Below are 24,426 nucleotides of genomic sequence, written 5' to 3'. Positions count from 1 at the left end.
GATGATACAGTGGGTAAAGTGTTGGCCTTGCATGCAGCCTACCTGTGTTTGATCCCTGGCATCCTATTGTCTCCTGAGCCTGCAAGGAGTGATCCCTGTGTGCAGAGCCGAGAATAGGCCTTGAGCACTGCTGGGTGTGGCCTCCAAACAAAAATACAAACACCCCCTTCCCCCAAAGAAAAATACGAACAGCCCCCCTCTCCCAAAGCAACAGAATCTAAGAGTCCACAAAACTGAGCTTACCCTGGCAGTGAGATGTGGGGGTAAGGGAGAGAGCAGGAGAGGGAAGAAATGGGGACCCTGAGACCATGGAGAGAGACACACACACACGGGTGAAGGGTGTGATATCAAAATACTTCATTCATGAAATCCTGTCATTGACAACATTTTAAATGACAACTATTAAAACAAAAAAGTAAAAAGAAAATGCACCCCTATAAGGTTGCAAAAGACACTGATTTTAGGAACGGATTTTCTTATGAAATTAGAGGTAATTTTCTTGTCTCCAATTTTTGCTGCAATAATTTCCCAAATTTTCTTCTTCAAAGGAGTTATTCTTTTATCATGAGTAAGCTCACCCTAATAAATGGCTCAATGGTATGCCCCTAGAATTACTTCTTAAAGGATAATCTATGTAATTTGCTCACTTTGTAGCAGAAAGCTTCCTTTAAATGATGCCCTACTCAGAATACTCAATATAAAAAAAAATGAAGGTGGCACTGTGGTAGAATGTCTCAGCTTGCTGTGAACACCTGGATGCCATTGAAGAATGCTCGGGCACAAAGGACACAGCTTTAGAATTCTTAGAGCTGTCTCCTGTGTGTCTTATAAGGGACTTGCTTTTGTTCATGGGGTTTTTCTGCCTTAGTATAGAACTTGTAAAATATGATAGTGAAGTGCCAGGGAAAGCCTGGTCCCTTCTCTTTCAGGGAGCCCGACACAGGTGTATAAACATAAACTCTATGCTTGGCAGTGTGTATTTCCTTTCTGCCCTTCACGTTCTAAGGGAGTTCTTAATTCATCCTTAAGCATCCCGCCTAGCTGCCATGCTTTCTGTCCTGCTCTCAGGGCACTGGGGCACAGTTGCCATGGGGACGGATTCCCACAACACTCCAGCCATACCTGATTGCTATTTCCCGGCGCTTTGTTTTGCACAACTCTGCCTCTTAGCGAGCTGTATCTTGATGTATTCTGGTTTTCATGAACGTCTTCTTCAGTCTAAGAAAAAAAATACAAATTACAGAAATAAAATTTCAAAACAAAAAAAATCAATTGTTTTTTCAGTGAATGATTCCACCCAGTGAAGGTATAGCAGTCAGTCAGGTGATGAGTGGCTGAATCTTGGGTTCTTAAAGAAACATTTTTATTTTGATGTTATAGAAAAGCTTAGTGTGGTCTGACTTGATGGAGAGCCAGGCCAGTTGCTGTTGCTGGGGCTGTATAACATTCTAAGTGGGCCTGAAACGAGGCCAGAGGGTTCCAGACGTCTTGCCATCATATCATTCATTTTTTTAACTTAAGAAACAAAACAGTATGAGCTACATGACAGATCTGGTGATTTCGTTCTTCAATATTATATTTATGAGATGTTAAAATGTGTTTTGTTTTGCTGGAAGCAATAACTGGCGGTAAAGAGCATGCACAGGGCCTTTTCGGGTGAGGCTGTCAGACTTGACTCTCAGGAGAGAGCAGCTGGCTCTGGGAGGGCTGTATTGACTCCTTAGTTGCAATTTCCAGATGGGACAACCACTTGGCTGGCTTCCCTTTCTTTCACCTCATTCCGATTTGCCCTTTAAATGAGGCAGCTTATTGCAAGAAAGGCAATGGATAAGTAGGTAGTGCAGAATGCCCCCCCTCCCCTCCCCCTTAACCCTATTAGCGGTGATCTCTGGAAAAGACCAAATGCATCACTTTTTAAAAATTGAATCACCCTCATATATACAGCTACAAAGCTTCTCATGATTGAGTTTTAGCAATACAATATTCTAACACTATGTCTTCACCCATGCACAGTTCCCTCCGCTAATGGCCCCAGTTTCCCTCCTGCCTGCTTGCCCCCATCCAGCCTGCCTTTATGGCAGACACTTTCCTTCTCTCTCTCTCTCTCTCTCTCTCTCTCTCTCTCTCTCTCTCTCTCTCTCTCTCTTTCATTTTCCTTTAGGCCAAGTGCATCACTTTATTTTTAACATTAGATCTAGGAAAAATTCCAATTGCAATTTGTACTTCATTTTTTATTTGTTGAAATACACATGTATACACATACATGATTAGAATTTAATTTCTAGAACACATGATATATGCACAAAAGTTCTTATTGCCGCACTTTTTCTCTATTGAAGTTGTTTTTATTTTACTTTACCAGAATTTCTTATATCTTACTAGAACAGAAGCTGCTAATAATTATTTGGTTTTTTTTTTCTTAAAGAAATATTTTATTGAACCACCGTGAAAACAAAAAAAAATACAAAGCTTTCAGGTTTAAGTCACAGTCAAATACTGATTAAACCACCATCCCTTCACCAGTGCACCCGTTCCACCACCAAGAACCCCAATACACCCCCCTCCCACCCCACCCCCCATCTAAGAAGCTAATGATATTCCCATTATTCCCTATATATATTGAGTACATTTCATATTTCCATACAGAACTCACTATTATTGATTGGAAATTTTCCCCAACAATCAGGCCTGCTGAATAGGCATCATCTAATAGTTTCTCTTCATTGGTAAGAGTGAAGACTTTGAGTCCGCGCGGCCGCTATTGCGGCAGCACGTTTTTGGGTTTCTAATATTTTAGCTCAGATCACAGTCAAAATGGATGGCTGCAAGAATCTGCTCTGGTGCCAAAATGGGTTAGGAGACCTCAAGATCACAGTCAATAGGCGCGGAGGCTCTGCTTCTCATGCCGCGGCTCTCGGTTCATCTCTGGGCGGAAGGCGCGCCGGGAACGCCCCCACTCCCAGGACCACCTACAGGCTACGTCACTAAAGAGAGTCCTACCTCCTGGTGGAGGGGTCTTAGAGGGTGGCTCTCACCGTGTGGCTGCTGCCGCTGCCGCCATTTTTGCTCAGAAAAATGGGGTGGAGAAGGAAAAAAATCCCTCCCCGGGCTGCACGAGGTTGTAGCTCAGTTCACAGTCAAAATGCATGGCTCAAGCAGCTAATAATTATTTGTTGAATTAATGCCTCAGTCAGTAATTAATATATCAGTGTGGTACCACTGATTACTCTGTATAAAATACAGAATCTATTCTTGGCATGTATCCCCCAAACACAAAAGCATTGATTTGAAAGGATATATGTACACCTATGTTCATTGTAGCATCAAGATATGGAAACAATCCAAATGAGTAACTACAGTTAAATGAATCAAGAAGTTGTGATTTATATACACATCGGAATACTATGCAGTTCTAAGAAAGAACAATATCATGTAATTTATGGAAACATGGATGGAACTAGGGGATATTATGCTGTTTAGTCAGTCAGAAGGAAAGGAATAGACACAGAATAATCTCTATCACACGTGGGATTTAGAAATACAATGCGAGTTAGCAACAAAAGGCTAAAGGTAACATAATGGGAGAACTGACCACATGACTGAGTTTGGGCGGGCAGCATTGAGGGGGGTGGGATTATGGGGTGGGGGGGATGAGGATACTGGTGATGGGTGTAGTATAATTATGAGAAACCAATATCAGTAGTATCTGTAAATCACAGAATCTTTTTAAAAAATAGTGTGTGTGAATCTATGTTCTATGGAGAGATGACAAAGAATTGTTAATTGCTGGAGTTAGCTAATGGTACTTAGAGATTTTCTTTTTTCTTCCTTTCCTGGATACTGAGATTTTCCTTAATACACAGTTAAAAATAAAACACAAATACAGATAGATCACATAGACGATAAGGCAGTTGTCCTGCACATTGCCAACCTTGGTTCGAGTCCCTGGCACCACTTATGGTCCCCTAAGTACTGCCAGGGATCATTCTTAGGACAGAGCTAGGAATAACTCTTGAGCATTGCTAAGTGTGATCTCTCCAAACGAAGACAAAAACAAATTTTCCCTTGTTCAAAAATTCAAAATTCAAGAAACAAAACAGCATGAATCATTAAAAATGTCACATCTTTGTTCTTCCTCAACCTTTTTAAATCATGGTTATGTTGTAAATACCTTCCAGAACCCTCTGAAATTCTTGTTCTCTGGTTTCTTGCAGTGCTTCTTGATACTGTGTATTCCTGCCACCTAGTGGCAGAATGAAAAATTACTTGTGTAAGCCAGGATGGAGTCGGTGGGGGCGGGGGGGGGGGGGAGGGGAGGCGGAGAGGCAGGCAGAGAGAGAGAGAGAGAGAGAGAGACAGACAGACAGACAGGCAGGCAGGCAGGCAGGCAGACAGACAGAGACAGAGATAGATGTTATTGGGTGTGAATGGCACCCATAGATTATGTCATATATGTTGCACTATGTAACGAGATTGTTTTGTACCTAGTGGAGTATATGTTTTACATCTTTAAACATTTTAGGAAGGGCAACCTTTCTCTTGAGGATTTCCAACAAAATTAATGGATTCATTAATTAATGAACAAAATTAATGGATTCAAAATTAATGAATTCATGGGGCATTGTGGGTGTTGATTGAAATGCTTACAATTAATTTTTCCTTCGGTGCTAATTGGTGATATTTGAGCCCAATGCTCTTTCTATCTATGTAGATATTCGAATGATTAGATGCCTTAGTACACTGAACTTTTTTGACTCTGTGCTTCTAAGCAACTTGTAGCACATTTTATTTTAACAATTTTTATTGAATCACTGTGAGATAGACCCTTACAAAGTTGTTTATGATTGTATTTTAGTCATACAGTATTCCAACACCCATCCCTTCACCAGTGTACATTTCCCAGGTTACCTCCCACCACTCCCAACCTCCACCCCTGCTTTTCTTCTCTTCCTCCTCCTCCTCCTCCTCCTCCTCCTCTTCTTCCTCCTCCTTCTCCTCCTCCTCCTCCTCCTCCTCCTCCTCCTCCTTTTTCTCCTTCTCTTTCTCTCCTTCTCCTTATCCTCTCCTTCTCCTTCTCCTTCTTCTTCTCCTTCTCCTTCTCCTTCTCCTTTTCCTTCTCCTTTGCTTACTTCGTCTCTCTCTCTCTCTCTCTCTCTCTCTCTCTCTCTCTCCTTTTGGGTATTGTGATTTGCAAAAGATACTGAAAGTTTATAAAGAATATCCCTTTACCTACTTTTAACCCTCACATATTATCCAGTGTGATCATTCCCTGCTATTATTGTCATACAGTCTCTTTTATATTTTACCTACCCTCAGCCTCACACACGCTTGTGGTTAGTTCCAACCATTGACCAGACCTCCTAACCCCTGTTTCACAGCACATTTTAATTTCTGTAGCTATCATCACTTGCTGGGTGCACAAAGGGTAATTATTCAAAATTGAACCCCTTTAAAGGGCAGGTCCTTGAGCCAGAAACTGTACCAGAGCATTTTTCTGATCTGTCCCATGGGTCTTGTACTTTCATGCTGGTTGAGGGAGCACAAGTTTAAAGTGAATATTATACAAAGTTTAATAGAGCATGTGCAAGTCTTTTGATTAACGTATTCCTTTAATTCCATTTCTAAACTGTATTATAACTTCTAGAACACAACTTCCCATATTTTTATTGTAAGCCCTTCTATAGGATCTTAGCTGAGCACACAGAGGCTCCCTTTCCTGAGCTTATTTTATAACAAGTTTCAGGTTAATGGAACATAAGCAGCAGTGGCGTCCTGCAGGGGAGGAGAGCTCAGATGTTTAAGAGCGGTAGGTGGGGGCTGGAGCCATAGTACAGCAGTTAGGGAGCTTGTCTTGCAACCTACCCGGTTCAATCTTTGGCACCTCATATGGTCCCTTGAGTGCCACCAAGAGTAATTCCTGAGAGCAAAGCCAGGAGTAATCCCTGAGCATCGCTGGATTTAATCCCCAAACAAAAACAAAAAAAGAGGCAGTAGACAGGTCGTCTTCTCTCTCTTGCCCTTCCTCCATGACTGCTGTGTGCACAAATCCAGTAAGCCATGAACACCAGGGCCCCGCCTTAGTGCTGTCCTAGTGCTGCCAACGGTGAGTGGGTGTGAACTTGGTTCCTGAGATGCCTGCCAACAGCTCTCCTGAAGTTCTCTGTAACGAGACAGCTCTTTCAACTCTCACCTGTGGCAAACTTCTTTGCTGTTTTTTCGTTTTGCTTTTATTTGTACCAGGACTGATGTCATATCTGGTTGACATAGGGCACTGCCCTGAATTCTTTATAACATTCTGTGCAGATGTTTCTCAACTTAAGATGAGGTTATGTTTATTCCCTTAAAAATCCATTGCAAATATTTTAAGTTGAAAATGCATTTCACACACAGAGTGTACCAAACTTATTTTAACTGAGTCCACTTTTTAAAAAATTTTTTTTGCTTTTCGGGTCAGGGGTTACTTCTGGCTTTGCACTCAGGAATTAGTCTTGGTGGTGCTCAGGGGACCATATGGGATTCTGGGAATCGAACCTGGGTCGGCAACGTGCAAGGCATGCTGTACTATCGTTCCAGCTCCCCCCCTCGCCAGTCCACTTTAAATGGGCTCAGACCACTGATTCTGACCTTCATCTGGGCAAAATCGTGTAACACAAGGCCTTTCGATAAGCAAATGTTGAGTATTTCATGTGCCAATGCATGCCATGCTGGAAGAGGAAAGCAGCGTGTGCAGATTGTCGTTTGCTTTGTGAGCCCCTGGCTTCCTATGACTTGTGACTCACTATCCCTGCAGAGTCACAAGAATAATCCAACCATGTCACTAGCCCTAGAAGAATTGATTTATTTATCATTTTATTGTTATTTGGGGTGAGACACAACTGCACTGCGCTGGAGCTACTCCCGCCTTTGTATTCAGATGTCACTGCAATTCTCGGGATACCCTGTGGTGACAGGGCGGTGGTGTTGGGGGAGGAGAATGAGGATGGGCTGCATGTAAGGCAAGTGCCCTAACCCCTGTGCTGTCTCTCCAGCCTCAAAATATAAAATTTAAAGTTTGGTTTCCATTGAAGGAGTATCACCTTTGCGTGAGAGTAATGTCCCCCAAATCTCAAGTAGTGAGTTGTAAGGTGTCAGGCCAGTATTCAGTGTTGTGCACTGAGCACAACTTGGTGACTGGCTGGAGGCACAGGCAGTTCCTGGAGGCACTGCAAGCAGCTGTGTGCCAGCTGGGAAGCTACAGGATGAGACTGCCCACAGCACCACAGGCGAGATGGTGTGGGAGCACTGTGGGCTGGGTGTGAGAGACAGCAAGCATGTGTGTGCCCCACTGGCAGGCAGGCAAGTAGCCCTGGTCATTCGTACAAGAGCAGAAAGAACGAGAAAAGAACATCTGTTTCTTATGCAGGGGCCAAGTGGAGCCACTGAGTCAGGGACCACAGGCCTTTGACCCTGTGTGATGGGCGCTGAGATGCTCCTTTCAGAAAAAGGCCAAGGGGTGAATTGATTGACTCCGTATGGGCAGCATAACCGGAACAGTGAGCTGGACTCTGAACCTACATCATCCAAGCTCAGGCCGCTCATTGCTTGTTGAGTTTATTCCTCAGGCCGAGACCCTTTATCCTTGGAGTGTCTGAAGACTTTGTGCATCTAAGTTCAATTCCCTTCCATTAAGAAAGCCTGACTTGGGGCTGGAGTAGTAGTATAGCTGGAAGGTGCTTGCCTTGCACGTGGCCAACCAGGATCATCCCCCAGCACCCCATGTGGCCCCTTAACTCCACCAGAGGTGATTCGTGAGCTCAGAGCAGGAGTAACCCCTGATCACAGCTGGATGTGCCCCCAAACCAAACAAAAACAAAAGAAAGTCTGAGTTGAGACCAGGGAGATGCCGCGAGTGGTAGAGCATATGGCTAGTTTTTGTGGGGGCCCGAGTTCTATTCTTGGCAGTGCGTACCTCACCCCCTGTCCCCAGCACCAAGGGGGGAGCACCGAATTATCAGGCCCTCACTGCTAAACCAAGCACTGCAGGGAGTGACCCTGGGCCCCCCAACATTGCTGGGTGTGACCTCTATTTTACATGACTCTAGTGATGATTATCTGGTCTAGATATGGAAAGCCATGAACTGAAATGGCAGAGGATCTTAAGAATCCCAGGAGTGCTGGTGGCCACTCTTGAACATACATAGAGGGCTCGGGAAACAGTACAGGAAGGCAGGCACTTGCCTTGCATGTGACTGACCTCAGTTTACTTCTGGCACACATTTGTTTCCCCGAGCACCAACAGGAAAGACTCCTGAGCACAGAGTCAGAAGTAACCCTTGAGCACTGCCAATGTGACTCAGCCCCCTCCAGGACTCCCCCTAAATGAAAGACTAACAGTCTTCCTCAAGCCAGAGTGATGGTTTACTACCCTGTTGGTGGGTGCTAAGTAGGCAGAAGCATTTGAGTGACCAGTGGCTGACCTGTATTTGTGGACGTGTCCTATTGCCATGACAATATGTTTTCTCACCACAGTATTTTTACCTGCTCTGTCCTCCCAGTCTCTCCCTCAATGTGGGACCAGGGTTGCATAATGTAGCTCCCTATTCTGTTTCTTTCTTTCTTTCTTTCTTTCTTTTTTAAATTGGATCACTGTGAGCTGCAGTTAAAAAGTTTTCATGTTTGAGTTTCAGTCATACAATGATCAAATATCCATCCCTCCACCAATGCACATTTTCCACCATGGATGTCTCCACTATGTCTCCCCCTGCACCCATCCCAACCCTCCCCCTGCCTTTGTGGCAAGCAATTTCTCCCATATTGTCTACTTTGAGAGTCTTCCCCGCACGCCTGGCTATCTTCCCCAGGGTCCCTTGGAGGGGATGGGCTCCAGTTTCCCTCCCCACCCCGAGCAGAGCTCCCGGCGGCCGAAGACCACTGGAACCTAGCTACAGCCATACTGGAGGCCCCTCTCCACACGTTCAGACAGGCCTCATGCATGAAGGTACCAGCATCCAGAGACTTAAAAGCGAGCTCCCAGAAGTGATATCTTGTAGCCTACTTCTCCCTCTGGGAGAAACTGGCAAGTTTCCGAGAGAGTTTCCTGCCCACATGGGACAGCCTTGCAAGCTTCCCATGGTGCATTCATATGCTAAATCCAGTAACAAGCTGGATCTCATGCCCCTGACCCTGAAAGGGCCTCCAGTGCGACATCATTGGGAGGGCCAAGCCGAGAGAAACTTCTAAGATCTCAGGGAAAGGACGAATGGAGAGGTTACTGAGCCCGCTCGAGAAATCAACGATTAATGGGGATTTCATGATTCATGATTCTCTACTTTCTCATACTTTTAGGCATTAGAGTTTACAATATAGATACTGAGAGGCTATCACGTTTGGTCCTTTATCTACTTTCAGCACACATCTCTCATCTTGAACAATTCATCCAATCATCACTAGCAGCCTATTCTTTTTCTGTGGCCAGAATTTTCTGCCATAGCCTGCTCATCACTGTGCCTGAAGATGCTTCCTTACACCTTTTTTACAGAAATTGCTGTCCAGATGTGCTTTCACTGCATGGTCTTGCTCAAGAGACAGACTGAGTCTGTGATCTGTGGTGACGATGCACATTTCCATCCCAGGCACTTTAATCCTGAAACTTGGTGACATGTTATTCATATCAGACTATGAAAGATGAGAATTGCATGATGAAATCACCATAAAGATATTGAACTGGTTTTAGAACTTGACACTTTATGGTGAGTTAACTGAGGTCTTTGATTATATGTCTTTGCTGACAGACCAGAGCACCAGAGTAGATACATGTTGGTGTGATAAAATTACTTATTTTATATAACTATGTATATGATAGCATATTTACATCCACCTGTCAGACTACAGGTATCATTTTCATACATCCATACACCTTTAATGAAGTGTTCCTAGAAGTGTGGGAATGTTGAGGAGGGTTGCCTTAAATATTGCCATCAATGTCAAAGCCCCAACATCTGTTACAATGGTAATATGAGGCCAGTTACAATTGATATAGTATAAATCAGTGTAAATTCTTATATTTACTCATTGAACTCTAAGCAGAGAAATCAGATTTTCTGTCGGTTGTTTGTCATGGAATATCATATGCATAGCAGAGGCAGAGAAGTGCTTGCTGACTGTTTTTGAATAAGTGGAAATGATATGCTAAGGAATTGTTGAATTCCTTAGCATCTAAACCAGTATCATCATAACTAGCTAGAAATCAAATGGTACAGGATCACTATCTCTGCTACTCTAAGATGGTTATCTTATGTTCTAATATTCCATACTTTCCATGCCTGAACAAAGGTGTTGAGAACAGAAATTCAGTTTCTGAGATTCTTCAAGATACTGACTTTTCTGTATACATTTTTCTGAATGCAGAATTGGGCTAAACTAGAGCAACTGCCTTGTATAATAGCATTGTAGCACTGTTGTAGCACTGTCATCCAGTTATTCATCTATTTGCTCGAGCGGGCACCAGTAATGTCTCCATTGTGGGACTTGTTACTGTTTTTGGCATATCAAATATGCCACGGGGGAGCTTGACAGACTCTGCCGTGTGGGAGGGATACTCTCGGGAAATTGCTGGGTTCTCCGAGAGGGATGGAGGAATGGAACCCGAGTTGGCCATGTGCAAGGCAACGCCCTACCGCTGTGTTATCGATCCAGTCCTGCCTTGTATAATAACATTAAAAAAAAAAATTGAATCACCGTGAGGTTTGTATAATAACTTAAGATACCAAAATAAGGTACAAATAGATCATAGGAAGTAATTCAACATAAATTTTATGTCAATTGGTTGGAAAAAAAAAACCAACCAACCCACAAACAAAAGTATATATTGATTTATAAGTTTTGGATTATACTGGTGGTGCTCAGGAATTATACCTGGCTCTGTTCTCAGAGATCATTCCTGGCGGTACTTGGTAGACCATATGTGGTACCAGGTATTGAACTGGGTCAGTCACCTCAAGGTGACTTATCTCCTGAAGTACCCCTCAGGCCCCTAAATTATCTATATTAATTCAAGCTGTATTGTAATCAAGAATTGGGGTTCCATGGTCCTGGTTTCAAAGCCACCTGAAGTCTCATGCTGGACTATCAGGATGTAGTCGCTGTTATTTACTTAGTGGGTCTGTGTGGCCACAACACTATCACACGTGAGTGCTTATTGACCTTGAGGTTAAATTTATGGTTTATTGTTGAAATCTGGCTTGTAGAAGTCAACATTTGTTTTATGGTCTGATCTCCTTAATTGCTTGAGGTTATACCTCCTCCTCCTTGTTTTAAAAATCTACACATTTCAAGTATTTTAGGCCCATATAATTTTTTTCTCACATTAGACATTATATTCATAAATATTCATATGATTTTACTTTTAAACCATGAGTCATACATTTTTTGGCATGGACTTTATACCCTATTTATTGACAAAGATATGCCAGCCCCATTTATCAGATGCAGTTAGGGGAATTGTTGCCCTAAATAATTTCATACAATTTCTGTGAACCACAGATGCTTAAGTCTAGCTGCATGAATAATTTTATAATTCATAATTGATTAATTTATTGCAGGTTACCACTTCCAGCTGTTTTATAAGTCAAAGTGTTGTTTAGGCCCATATTTGTCCACAATGTTTTCCTCCAAATTACAAGGGTTGCCATTTCAAATTCGATATTCCAGGAGCCTTTGATCTATTCCTCCAAACCCTCTTGGCTAATAGAGCAGTCTGCTGGGTTTAAACTCTTTTTCCCTGATATGTTTCTGTTTTCTTGAAGGCCTGTTAAGTTTCATTGACTGGACATGGTGAAGCAGTAACCTCTGAGAGAAGCTAGCTGGCCAGAATGGGTTTCTAGTGCACATCTCTGGGATATCCATGTCACTTCTGAGTGCTTAGAGTGATTTGGGTGCAATAAATTGAGGCTACACAAGGGTAATATTCTTCTTTCTAATCTCTGTAAGCCTGAGGGCAAATAAGTCATCCAATTATAAGGCACAAGAAAGGGGGAAAGAAGCAGACTTAAAATAAAATAAATTTTAAAATAAAATATTTAAAATAAGATATATTTAAGCACGCAAGTCCTCATGGAATATGATTACTGTGAGTTTTCTTAAAGCTGGCACTAGAGGAAGAACTTCAGCCAAACAAAAAAGTAAATGAGGAAAAGCGACTAATGGACAGGCAACATGTTTGGAATGTTTAGTAAATTAAAACCTAAAGCATTTCCAGGAACTATAATTTCAGAACACATTTCACATTCATTTATTCTGAATAAATTTTAAACCTTCAAAGCACGTAGAAAGAATTTTCAGAAGGGAAAGAAAAAAGAATGACAGTCTGCTAGTTTTCATGTCTTTTACTTCTGAGAGCTGAAAAAGATGGTAAGAAACAGTAGTGTTTACCATAGAAAGATAAACACTGAAAGACACATACTCAACTAAAAGAAATTGGTGGAAAAGCAGAACAAAAATCAGAAGATGGAAAATAGATTAATTTTATGGTTACAAATAATTTTAAATTGGTTTCATAAGGAACCATCAACACAAACACACACATTTTCAGAAGACAAATAGAAATAAGGAACAGAATTTTCAAACCATAGAGCAAAGAGGTTTCTCAAAAGGCCAAAATTAAATATGATTAGAGGAGCTAAGAACATGCAAACATCTGGGAACGGGATCAAAAGGTTTGACTGAATCAGACAGAAAAACAAAGCAAACCATATACTGAAAATGACTTTGTGACTCAGACAGGGAAAGCAACTCAGTGGGCATGGGCACAGTTATAATCAAACCTGAAACTAGGACCCAACAACAACACTGCCTGCAACACTTAATGTTCTCTTGTGTATATGTGTGTCCAAAGAGAAGCAATGGTTAGGGTGTAATCTCACACTTTGAGAAAAATAAGAACCAGTATACAAGGGGCATAGGTGAACATGAGGAAAGACAAGGAGAAATGTCTACAAACACTTTAGAATGGGGGTGAAATAATCTCTTTATGTCTTTGACTGATCTAGGGGGCAAATGTAAGACTAAGAAAGCCTGAGCAACAATGAATAATAGGAATCTAATGAACTCTATTGAGCTCTATGACCCGAATAGACCATACACAGTGGCCAAGATTGCTGGTTGCCTTCAATATTGATTCTTCCTCCTTTAGAAATAGGATAATGAATTTTAGGCAGGAAAGCCGATTTCTCAGAACAGAGGCACATTTCCTGACCTCGCTGTGGCTCCGAGTAAGCTGGGTTCGGGGAGCAAGGCTGCGTGCAGCTTCTGAGAAAGGCCTGAAAGTGGAGCCATCAGGAAAGGTCAGAATTTGTGGTAGGAAAATGCAGATGCATTCTTTTAAAAAAAATTTATTTTTTTAATTAGTGAGTAACAGTGAGGGTACAGTTACAGATTCAAACATTTCGTGCTTGTTTTTCCCTCATGCAGTGTTCGGGAGCCCATCCCTCCACCAGTGTCCATTCTCCACCACCAATGAACCCAGTATCCCTCCCACCCCCCCAATCCCATCCCCTCCCACCCCACTCCGCCTCTGTAGCGGGGCATTCCAATTTGTTCTCTCTCTCTCTCTCTCTCTCTCTCTCTCTCTCTCTCTCTCTCTCTCTCTCTCTCTCTCTCTCTCTCCTTTTGGGTGTTGTGGTCTGCAATAGGGGTATTGAGTGGCCAGCAGACGCATTCTTAGTGAAGCATTGAAACCAAGAAAAAAGAACGAATAAGATTCAATAACAAAGGTAATAATTGTCTTAATTTCAGTGCCATTGATGTAAATTTAATTTTAAGGTATTTGCAATAGATAAAAATTCTTTCTACCACTTGTTTTTATTAACTCCACATGGTGAGGACCCTCTTGCATCTTTCACATCCATTTCAAGAGTGATCTTACACTTATTAGTCTTTAGCATGGACTAGGCCATTTTCACCCCCTCTTTGCACCTACACTGACACAGTTTTACTTAGGAAGTGACCATAGTGGCTACATTAGGGAGAGGATGTAGCCTTTCCTCCCTTTCCATCATTTTTCTTGTTTGTAATTAGATAGCTTGGTTTCACACCCCCCTCTACCCTTCCACTTCTGTCTGTCTATCTGTCTGTCTGTCTGTCTGTCTGTCTGTCTCCTCTCTCTCCTTGCTTTTTGCGTCACACCTCGTGGTGCTCAGGGCTTACTCCTGGCTCTTAGGAATTGCCCTTGATATGCTTAAGAGACCCTATGGGATGCTGGCAATCAAACCCGGGTCTGCTGCACACAAGGCAAAGGCCCTACCTACTGTACAATTCTTCTGGCCAGGCATTAGTCCTTATAGGTGAAATAAGCAGCAATATATGACATTTGAGTATTTTTTTCAGTTGTCACTGATAATGTGGCTTTTCTTAAAGTAGCTGACTTTTTCTCATCAGAATTCATCAGACTCCTGGGCTATATTTAGATGAAATTCAGAAATACAAACTATTTCTGGTGCCAGAGGGTTGTTGTTACATGCAATGTCCACTTGATGGTGTACTTCACTGAGGTTGTAAAATAAACCTGTCAAGAAGGTCAAAAATTAGCTCCATCCATTTCTTCTAGATTCTCTTGTTTCGTGGTATACAGACTTTCAAAGTAGTCTCTGATCATCTTTGGTTTCTGTTGTGATATCCCCCTTTTCATTTCAGATTTGGTTTATTAGAGTTCTCTCTCTCTCTCTCTCTCTCTCTCTCTCTCTCTCTATCTCTCTCTCTCTCTCTCTCTCTCTCTGTGAGTCTTGCTAGTGGTTTATCAATTTTGTTTATTTTCTAAAAGAACCGGTTCTTAGATTCATTGGTCTTTCGGATCGTTTTTTGGATTTCCATGTCATTGATTTCTGCTCCAAGTTTTATTATTTCTTTCCTTCTGCCTGGTTTGTGCTCCTTTTGTTGGTTCTTTTCTAAGGTCTTGAGCTGTGAGGTCAAGTTATTTATTTATGTGTGTTCTTTCTTTCTTCCTGAGATATGCTTGCTAGATGTGAATTTCCCCCTTAACAGTGCTTTAGCTGCGTCCCACAGGTTCTGGTAGCTCGTGTCTCCATTCTCATTTGCTTCCAGGTACCTTTTGATTTCTTCCTTGATTTCTTCCCTGACCCACTCATTGTTCAACATTGAGCTGTTTAATTTCCAGGTGTATGATTTGGTTCTCTGCGTCTGTACATGATTAACTATCTTCAGTGCATCATGGTCTGAGAAGATACTTGATACAATTTTTATCTTCCTGATTTTATTGAGGTATGCTTTGTGGCCCAGAGTATAATCTATTTTGGGGAATGTTCTGTGTGCACTGGAAAAGAATGTGTATTCTTTTTCATGGGGATGCAAAGCCCTGTATAGATCTATCAGCCCTCTCTCTTCTATTTCTTCCTTCAAGGCCAGTGTTTCCTTGCTGAATTTTGATCTTGTTGATCTATCCAGAGGTGACAAGGCGGTGTTGAAGTCTTCAACTACTATTGTGTTGCTAGCAATGTCCTCCCTAAAATCTGTTAGAAGTTGTTTTAAGTATTTAGCTGGTCCCTCATTAGGTGCATATATGTTTAGGAGTGTGAGTTCCTCCTGCTGTACATATCCCTTGATTAATAAAAAATGGCCTTTGCTGTCTCTTCTAATCTTTTTTCAACCTGAAATCTATGTTGTGGGATACTAGTATGGCCTCCCTGGCTTTTTTGTGGGAGTTGTTTGCTTGAAGGATTGTTTTCCACCTTTTTATTTTGAGTGTATGTTTGCTCTGATCATTCAGATGTGTTTCTTGTAAGCAGCAGAATGCTGAGTTCAGTTTCCAAATCCACTTTGCCACTCTGTGTCTCTTGATGGGTGCATTTACGCCATTTATGTTGAGAGAGATTATTGTCGTGGAATTTTGTGCCATCTTTATGTAGGGATTTGTTGTGCTTGTAGGGGTTTTTCTAGTCTTACAGAAGCCCCTTTAGTCCTTCTTTTAAGTTTGGTTTTGAGTCTATGAAGTTCCTGAGCTGTTGTTTATCCATGAAATTGTATATAGTTCCTTTGAGTTTGAGTGAGAGCTTAGCTGGATAGAGCTCTTGGTGAGCTCTATCTGTTCTTGGTGAGACGTTCATTTCATTTCATTGCAATGCCACTTCTGGGAATATATTCCAGAGAAGCAAAAAATATAGTAAAAATGACATCTGCACCTATATGTTCATTGCAGCACTGTTTATAATAGCCAGAATATGGAAAAAACCTGGGTGCCTGAGAACAGATGACTGGTTAAAGAAACTTTGGTATATCTACACAATGGAACACTATGCAGCTATTAGAAAAGATGAAGTAATGAAATTTGCACATAGGTGGATCTGCATGGAAAGTATCATATTAAGTGAAATGAGTCAGAAAGAGAGGACAGATATAGAAAGATTGCACTCATTTGTGGAATACAAAGTAACAGAACGGGAGACTAACACCCAATAATAGTAGAGATAAGGACCAGGAGGATTACTCCACAGCTTGGAAGCCAGCCTCAAATGCTAGGGGAAAGGTCAGCTCAGATAGAGAAGGGGACACTAAGTAAAGGGTGTTTGGAGGACCTGCTTGGGTTAGGAGATATGCACGAATGTAGACTATAGATTGAACACAATGGTTACTCAATGCCTCTATTTCAAACTACCACAGAGCGAACAAAAGGGAATGCCCTGCCACAGAGGTGGGTTGGGGAGTGGGGGATAAGTTTGGGATGGGGGAGGGATACTGGGATCGTTGATGGCGGAAAATGGGCACTGGTGGAGGGATGGGTATTCGATCATTGTATGACTGAAACGCAAGCACGACAGTTTGTAATTATGTAACTGTACCTCACGGTGATTCACTAATAATAATTAAAAAAATGAGACTCGGAAACAAGAACAAAAAAAGAATTTTCAAGGGATGAAATCAACAAGAGTGGGGCTGGACAGATAGCACAGTGGGTAGGGTGCTTGCCTGACATGCTAATGATTCAGTTGCATCCCTAGCATCCCATTTGGTCCCCTGAACACTGCCAGGAATGATTTCTGAGTGTAGAGCCAGGAGTAATCCCTGAGCATCTTCAGTTATGGCCCCCCGCCAAAACAAACAAAGGAAAAAAAACCCAGCAGGTGAAATGTACTAGGGAAGTGAATTTATATTAATCTTGAAGTATCAGTTTTCAAATTATGTACTCATTGTAGCACCTGCTCTGTAGCACTGTCCTCCCATTGTTCATCAATATGCATTTGACACTTGTTACTGTTTTTGGCATATAGAATATGTCACATGTTTATAATGGAGTGGTCTGCTCATCACCACCCCAACCAAATCATAACCAAGAGTGAAGTAAAATTTTCCAAGTACACTTAATGTCTATTTAAATTTTCTTTTTACAAGTAGTTTTCAAAAGTTTGTGACTAGTGAAAAAAAAGGTCGTACCATGTAGAACTGTATCTTGCAAAAATGGCTACCCTATTAGGTTGACTTTGAGATTGATTGCTGTTTTTAATATTCAGGTTGAAAATTTTTACTTAATATTAAGAAACAAAATCATGTAATTTGCTAATTTGTGGATGGAACTGGGGGATGTTATGCTGAGTGAAGTTAGTCAGAAGGAGAGGGACAGATGCAGAATAATCTCTCTCATACATGGGATAGAAAGAAATGTAGTAAGGGAACATGTTGCTACAAATGGGCAAAGGCAACAGAACCTGAACACTGGTCTACAGAACTGAGATTAACAACACAGGAATGGGCAGGAGGTGGGGTGGGAAGGGGTGGGGAGGGAGTACCCCCCTGAGACAATGTTGGAGGGAAGCAGACACTCTGGTAAGGCATCAGAATTATGTATGCGGGAAGCCCCATCATTAACAGTATTACAGATCACAGAACTTCTCCCCAAAATAAAAAAATTAAAGTTGAAATAAAATTTAAAGAGCGACTATATCAGCTGGACTCTAATTTCCTATTACTATTTTGTTTCTGTTTCTTCTTGATGTAGACAGATTGTTTAAATAGAAGAAGATACTCCCAGAAGAATTTCTTCTAGGTGTCCAGAGTGACAGTGGAGTGGGCAGGGTGCTTGCCTTGCACCTGGACAACCGAGATTCAACCTGGATTCTTAAACTCACATGACTGAAATTATGAAAAATCAAAGTAGCATGCTGGTATTTTACATAGTTTTTCAGCCAGTGGATTATAGTATTTTCTGTAAGAAGAGGAAGCATTTGCATCTGCATTTCAGTTTCTAGTTTAGCTTGTACCAAAGTCACTGTAGCCCACTCAACTATGTGATTTACTAGCTGCTGGTGCTTGAGCATTGATTGGCTACCTGCGCTTTATAGAATCTCCCAACAGATCCGTGATGTGGAGTACCAGTACTGGTTTTTGGATGATGAAATAGGTACAGAACCCCCCCACCCCCAGGTCATTTTCCTGAGTGGCATGCCTGACAACATGGCTCTGAGCTTCAACTTCACCCAAAAGAACTTTTGTTTTTCTCCTGATAATGATCAGTATATAACCTCCCTGGCCGTGCCCTGTGGTCACACACATGCCCATCCCCTCCTTGTCACCTGATTTTTCAGAAATGTACTCCCTTCTATCTCTCCCACTTCCTTCTGAATAAAAGGTGCCCTGTGTTCTCTAGCCAAAGTCTTGGTCACGTCCAGTACAGTCAGCCCTTGGACTGTGCAGACTTCTGCTTACTACACCTGTGTTGTCTAAATTCTTTCTCTACTTTCTTCCCTCTTTTCTGCCCTACATGCTCTACAGAACAAGGAAGTGATGAGGGGGGTCATCAGGAAGTCTAAGTCCCTGGCTCCTAGAAACAGTTTTTGTTGACTTTGTGTGCATCTTTGTTTCTTCTTGCTTTGCTCAGGTTACCCTGTAACTAGAACTTTAAGTCACACCTGTGTGCTTGAGTCTGGCTCTCCATTAAGCAACTGCATGTTCCAAACCTCTCTAGCTACACAAGTTAGACGAGTATTCTCTAGCCAGCTTCCTCCTTGGAAAGATTCATGAATCAATGGGTGGATGATATATTTAGAATGTAGAAATTTGAACTAGAAAAATAAGAATCCTTGAAGAACTAAAAAAGTTGTACCAGGATATAATTTAAAGTACAGGTACTGATAGAGAAGTAGGTGCAAAGCATCAGGCCTCACATCATCGGACAGCTTTCTGATGGTATCTTAGAGGGATTTATACCATTGCTTTAATTACAACCCCCAATATCTGACTGACCAGTTTATTTAAGAATATTGGAATGAAAAAAATCTTAAAAAGCAGCTTTTGGCCTTAAAATGAACATTGGTTTTGGATTCTATGGACCAGGAATTTGAAATAAGCAAAGATCCTGAAGGCAAAACAAAAATGGACTCATTCCTGGCTAACCCTCTCAGCTACACAGTATGTGTTCTGGTTGGACCTTCCCATTCAAGGCCTTTCCACATACTTTCATATGGAAAAAACTTTGTTCTGGACATGATATCTGGAAATGACATCCTAGATATCCTCCTGAATATGTTACTTCTACCTACCATCAAGTATGTGCTCAGCAAATATTGTGAATATAAGAGCATAAAAGCCTGTATTCTTTCTGAATATTTGAGAATTGTCTTCCAACTTCTAGTCTAGCTGAGATCACTTTTTTCATGTTGTGAATAAACTTTGTTGTGCCAGTTTTCAATTTGTAACAAGTTTAATCAAACAATAGCTCTCTGTTTCCAGTACCTAGCATAATGCTTGGCATAATGTCAGAGCTCAATAAATTTTTGTTGATGCAATAATGTCATGCTTTTGGCAAAAGGAACATGGGATAAAACTAAAAGACTGAATGGAGAAAATATTTGCAATCAACACATCAGATAAAGGGTTGATATCCAGCATATATAAAATACTCATAATGATCAATAACAAAAAATCCAAAAACCCCATCAAAAAATGGGGAGAGTAAAAGAACAGGGACTTCTCTGAGAGAGACCAATGGTTGGCTAACGGGCACATGAAGAAATGCTCTTCATCACTTATTATAAGGGAAATCCAAATAAAGACAATGAGATAACAGTGAGAGTGTTACATTTCAAAAATAATGGCAACAATTTGTGTTGGCATTAATGTGGTGATTAATCCACTGCTGGTGGGAATGTTGCCTGGTTCACCTCCACTGGAAATCGATATGAAAAGTTCTCAGTAAACTTAAAATTGAGTTTCTGGTGGGAGAGGGAACCTGTGAACAATGGTCAAGGGAAGATGAACCTGGTATCTGAATCAGTGATGGAATATTGTATGTCTATGAATAACTTTGTAAATCAATGCTTTCACAAAATAAAATGAAGAGAAAAAGTAGCTTGAATATTGAATATTTAAATCTTGTTTCTGTTCTTTTTATTGTCATATTGTGTAAATAAAGTTGAATAAAAATAATGTCATTTTTTTATGTTGGCATTCTGGTGCTCAGAAGAAAGCAAACAAACCCTTTTTTGTTTAAAAAAACCCTTTTTTGTATAAAAAAATTTATAGAATCAGGACCTTGGAAGGGAAGTTGATAGATAAGTCTTTAGCTATGTACTTCCTCCTTAGTTCCTGACTGAACCATTCCTGGTAATTGACTATTTTGTTCCTAAATACCTACGGAGGGTCCCACATGAATACAGAATTTGCCAAAGAAATGAACTTTTAAATTTATCTTTGAAGGACACAAGACAAGCAAGCATATGAATTTTCCCTCTCCTTACACAGCACACGCCCCTCAGACACACAGACACAGACACAGACACACACAGACACACACACACTTTTTACTTTCACTCTCCCTCCTCCAACTAAATATCCTTTACAAAAGTATTTTCAAAAGAAAAACAATGAGAAAATTGATATCTTAAAACTGTAAGTGACTTTGGTTCAAATATCTTAGAAAAGAGAATGAGAAAAAATGGAGAGAATGTAATGGAAGTTATTGATAATGTGAAGAGGAACAATTTCAGAATCAGAAAATTCAGGATAAAGGTAATTGAGGGAGATTTCCCCAATCTGAAGAGTGATATGGGGGTACAAATACAAGAGACACAAAGAGTAACAACAAGAGTAAACCTGAACAAAACTAAACCATTCATAATCAGAATGACAAGAACCAAAGGCAAAGACAGACTCCTTACAGCTGCAAGACAGAAACAAAAACTCACACACAAAGTGGGAATCATCAGATTCACAGTAGATTTCTCTACTGAAACAATAGATTTCTCTATTGAAACTTTACAAGCAAGAAGGGAACGGAACAATATATGCAAACTATTGAATGAAAAGAACTTTTTTAAAATTTATTTTTATTTTTTAATTAGTGAGTCACAGTGAGGGTACAGTTACAGATTCAAACATTTCGTGCTTGTTTTTCCCTCATGCAGTGTTTGGGAGCCCATCCCTCCACCAGTGTCCATTCTCCATCACCAATGAACCGAGTATCCTTCCTACCCCCCAATCCCATCCCTCCCACCCCACCCCACCTCTGTGGCAGGGCATTCCAATTTGTTCTCTTTCTCTCTCTCCTTTTGGGTGTTGTGGTCTGCAATAGGGGTATTCAGTGGCCATCAATATGGGGTATGTTCGGACACTAGTCCACTTTCAGCGCACATATGAAAAGAACTTCTAACCAAGAATCTTCGACTGAACAAGATTTGTCACTCACAATGAAAAAGTGATAGGAATATTCTCACACAAAGAATAGTGAAGACATATTCAGAATCTAATCCATCCCTGCCAAGGACACTGAAAGATCACGTATAAAGGGAAGATCATGTAGGGCAAGCAACCAGATTGCATGTATAGACATGCAACAAATACCTTCATATTAATAATTTCCCTAAATTTCAGTGTACCTCACTTTCCCATAAAATGACACAGTGATGGGGTGGAAGAGATAGTACAGCAATTAGGGCACTTGTTTTGCATCAACAAACCTGGATTCAATCCCTGGCACCCCTATATGGTCCCCTGAGTCCCACCAGTAATGGGTCCTGAGCACAGAGCCAGGAGTAATTCCTAAAAATGGGTGTGGCCCCAAACCCAATAAATAAACAAGAAAAACAACACAGCAGGATAGATCTGGAAATAAAACACAACCTTCTGTTGGTACAGAAGATAAACTCCTATAATAAGCATAGGTTTAGCTTCAATGGTTGAAAGATAGTTATAGTTATACAGGTTAGTGGAAGACAGAAGAAATCAAAGATAGTCATACTGATTTCAGACCAAAGAGCTTTTGAACTAAAGAAGATAATATAAGATAGGGAAGGTCAGTACATATTGGTTAAAGGGTCAATAGAGGATTACGATTTAATTCTCATTAACACATATGTACTAAATGTAAACTTTGGCAGCAAAGTTTACAAAATAACTGATAAAAGACCTGAGGAAATACATCAATGGTAATACAATTGTGGTGAGAGACTTCAGCACATCACTCTCAGCACTGGGCAGATCAACCAGGCAAAAAACTATGAAACAGACAAGAGACAAATGAGAAACTGGAAGCATTGGATCTAATAGACATATTCAATACTCTCCACCCTCAAAAAACTGAATATATATTCTTCTGCACCGCACATGAGACATTCTCCAATGTAGATTACATGTATCTGAACATTCACAGAATTGCAAAAACAGAAATTATACCAAGTATCTTCTCAGATCACAAAGTCACAAAGTAGAAATCAATCATAAAAAATTAGTGGCATGTGTGGGTAAAGAAAGTGGCAAAAAACTCGGGGGCTGGAGCAATAGCACAGCGGGTAGGGCGTTTGCCTTGCACTCGGCCGACCCGGGTTCGATCCCCGGCATCCCATATGGTCCCCCAAGCACCGCCAGGAGTAATTCCTGAGTGCAAAGCCAGGAGTAACCCCTGAGCATCGCTGGGTGTGACCCAAAAAGCAAAAAAAAAAAAGTGGCAAAAAGATTAAATACCTGGAAACTAAACAGTATACTGCAAACAATTGAATCAAAGAAGAAATCAAAGAGCAAATCAAAGATTCCTTTAATAAATAAGAATGAAGACATTAACTAACAGAATCTATAGAACACAGCAAAAGCAAAAGAGCAAAGTTTATAGTTATTCAAGCACATATTAAAGGAAGAAAGAAAGGACTCAAATCAGCAATCTAGTCCCTAAAGTATAGAAACTAGGAGGAGAACCTGGGGGGGACAGGGAAGCTCACATTAAATAAAAGGCAGGATACAATAAAAACTAGAGTGGAAACAAACAATATAGAAAACAAGTAAAGAATCCAGAGGATCAATGAAAACAGGAGTTGGTTCTTTGAAAGAGTAATAAAAGTTGTATTCACTAGAAAAAGCAGAAATAAGCCAAATAAGTTGGATCAAAAATGACAGGGAAGAAATTACAACAGACACCTCAGAAGTACAAAACATTATAGCAAAGTGAATCCAGTAGTATATCAAAGTATTTATACAGCATGACCAAGTAGGGTTCATTCCAGGGATGCAATGATGTTTCAATATCATCATCATCATCATCATCATCATCATCATCATCATCATCATCATCATCCCCTTAATCATCGAATTTCTCGAGTGGTCTCAGTAACATCTCCATTCGTCCAAGCCCTGAGATTTTAGAAGCCTCTCTCTACTTGTCCTTTCCAACGATGCTGTACTGGAGGCTCTTTCAGGGTCAGAAGAATGAGACCCAGCTTGTTAATAGTTTTGGCATATTAATACACCATGGGGACCTTGCCACACTCTCCCATGTAGGCAGGAAGCACTCAGTAGCTAGCCAGGTTCTCCCAGAGGGAGAAGTAGGCTATAAGTTATTGCGCGGCTGCAAAGTGGCTGAGTGCTTCCGGGAGCTGACTTTTAAGTCTCTGGATGCTATATTTAAGTCTCAATATACATAAGTTAGTGTAGTGTAACCATATCAACAGAAAAGAAAAATAAAAACCAAATGGTCATATCAGTTGATGTAGAGAAGACTTTGACAAGATCCAGGATTTATTCATGATAAACCCCCTTAAAAATACAGCTCATGAAACATACCACCAGATAGGAGGGGCCATTCATAAAAGTTCCATAGACAATAAATATGATAAATGGTGAAATACTGAAAGTCTTTCCTGTGATAAATCATCCTGTTAATAAAAGCTCAAGGTCAAGGATAGTCCTCTGGGTAAAACAAGCTTAGCTTAGTTTAGATAATGAAGGCTGAAAATGTGTGCTCAACCAAGAGGAGTATTAAGCAGTTTGTTTAGCTTAGACAATGGGGCTGCAAATGTGTTCCCAGTAAGGAGTAGAATGCCATGACTTTAATAGTATACTTTAAAGGTACATGCTTATTGTTTATGACAATCTGGTCACAGCTGTATAAATATTCTAACCTTTGCTCTTAATGTACCTGTTGACTTTTGATGTACCTGTTAACACTTAATGTACCTGTTA

The 24,426-nt window shown here is 40.9% G+C and overlaps 1 protein-coding gene across 1 annotated transcript in view; it reads right to left on the bottom strand.

Annotated features, from left to right (window-relative positions):
- The window catches only part of SLC28A3 (solute carrier family 28 member 3), a 75,027-nt gene that overhangs the window by 39,536 nt on the left and 11,065 nt on the right, over positions 1–24,426 (bottom strand). Inside the window, exon 2 of the mRNA XM_055125893.1 lies at positions 1,123–1,218. Coding sequence (XP_054981868.1) covers positions 1,123–1,218 — 96 coding nt within the window. The remainder of the gene's footprint in view (positions 1–1,122; positions 1,219–24,426) is intronic.

The sequence above is a fragment of the Sorex araneus genome, chromosome 1 (genome assembly GCF_027595985.1).
Source record: "Sorex araneus isolate mSorAra2 chromosome 1, mSorAra2.pri, whole genome shotgun sequence".
NCBI classification, from domain to species: domain Eukaryota; kingdom Metazoa; phylum Chordata; class Mammalia; order Eulipotyphla; family Soricidae; genus Sorex; species Sorex araneus.
Note: the sequence above shows the minus strand (reverse complement) of the source record. Positions and strands in the feature narration are given on the sequence as shown.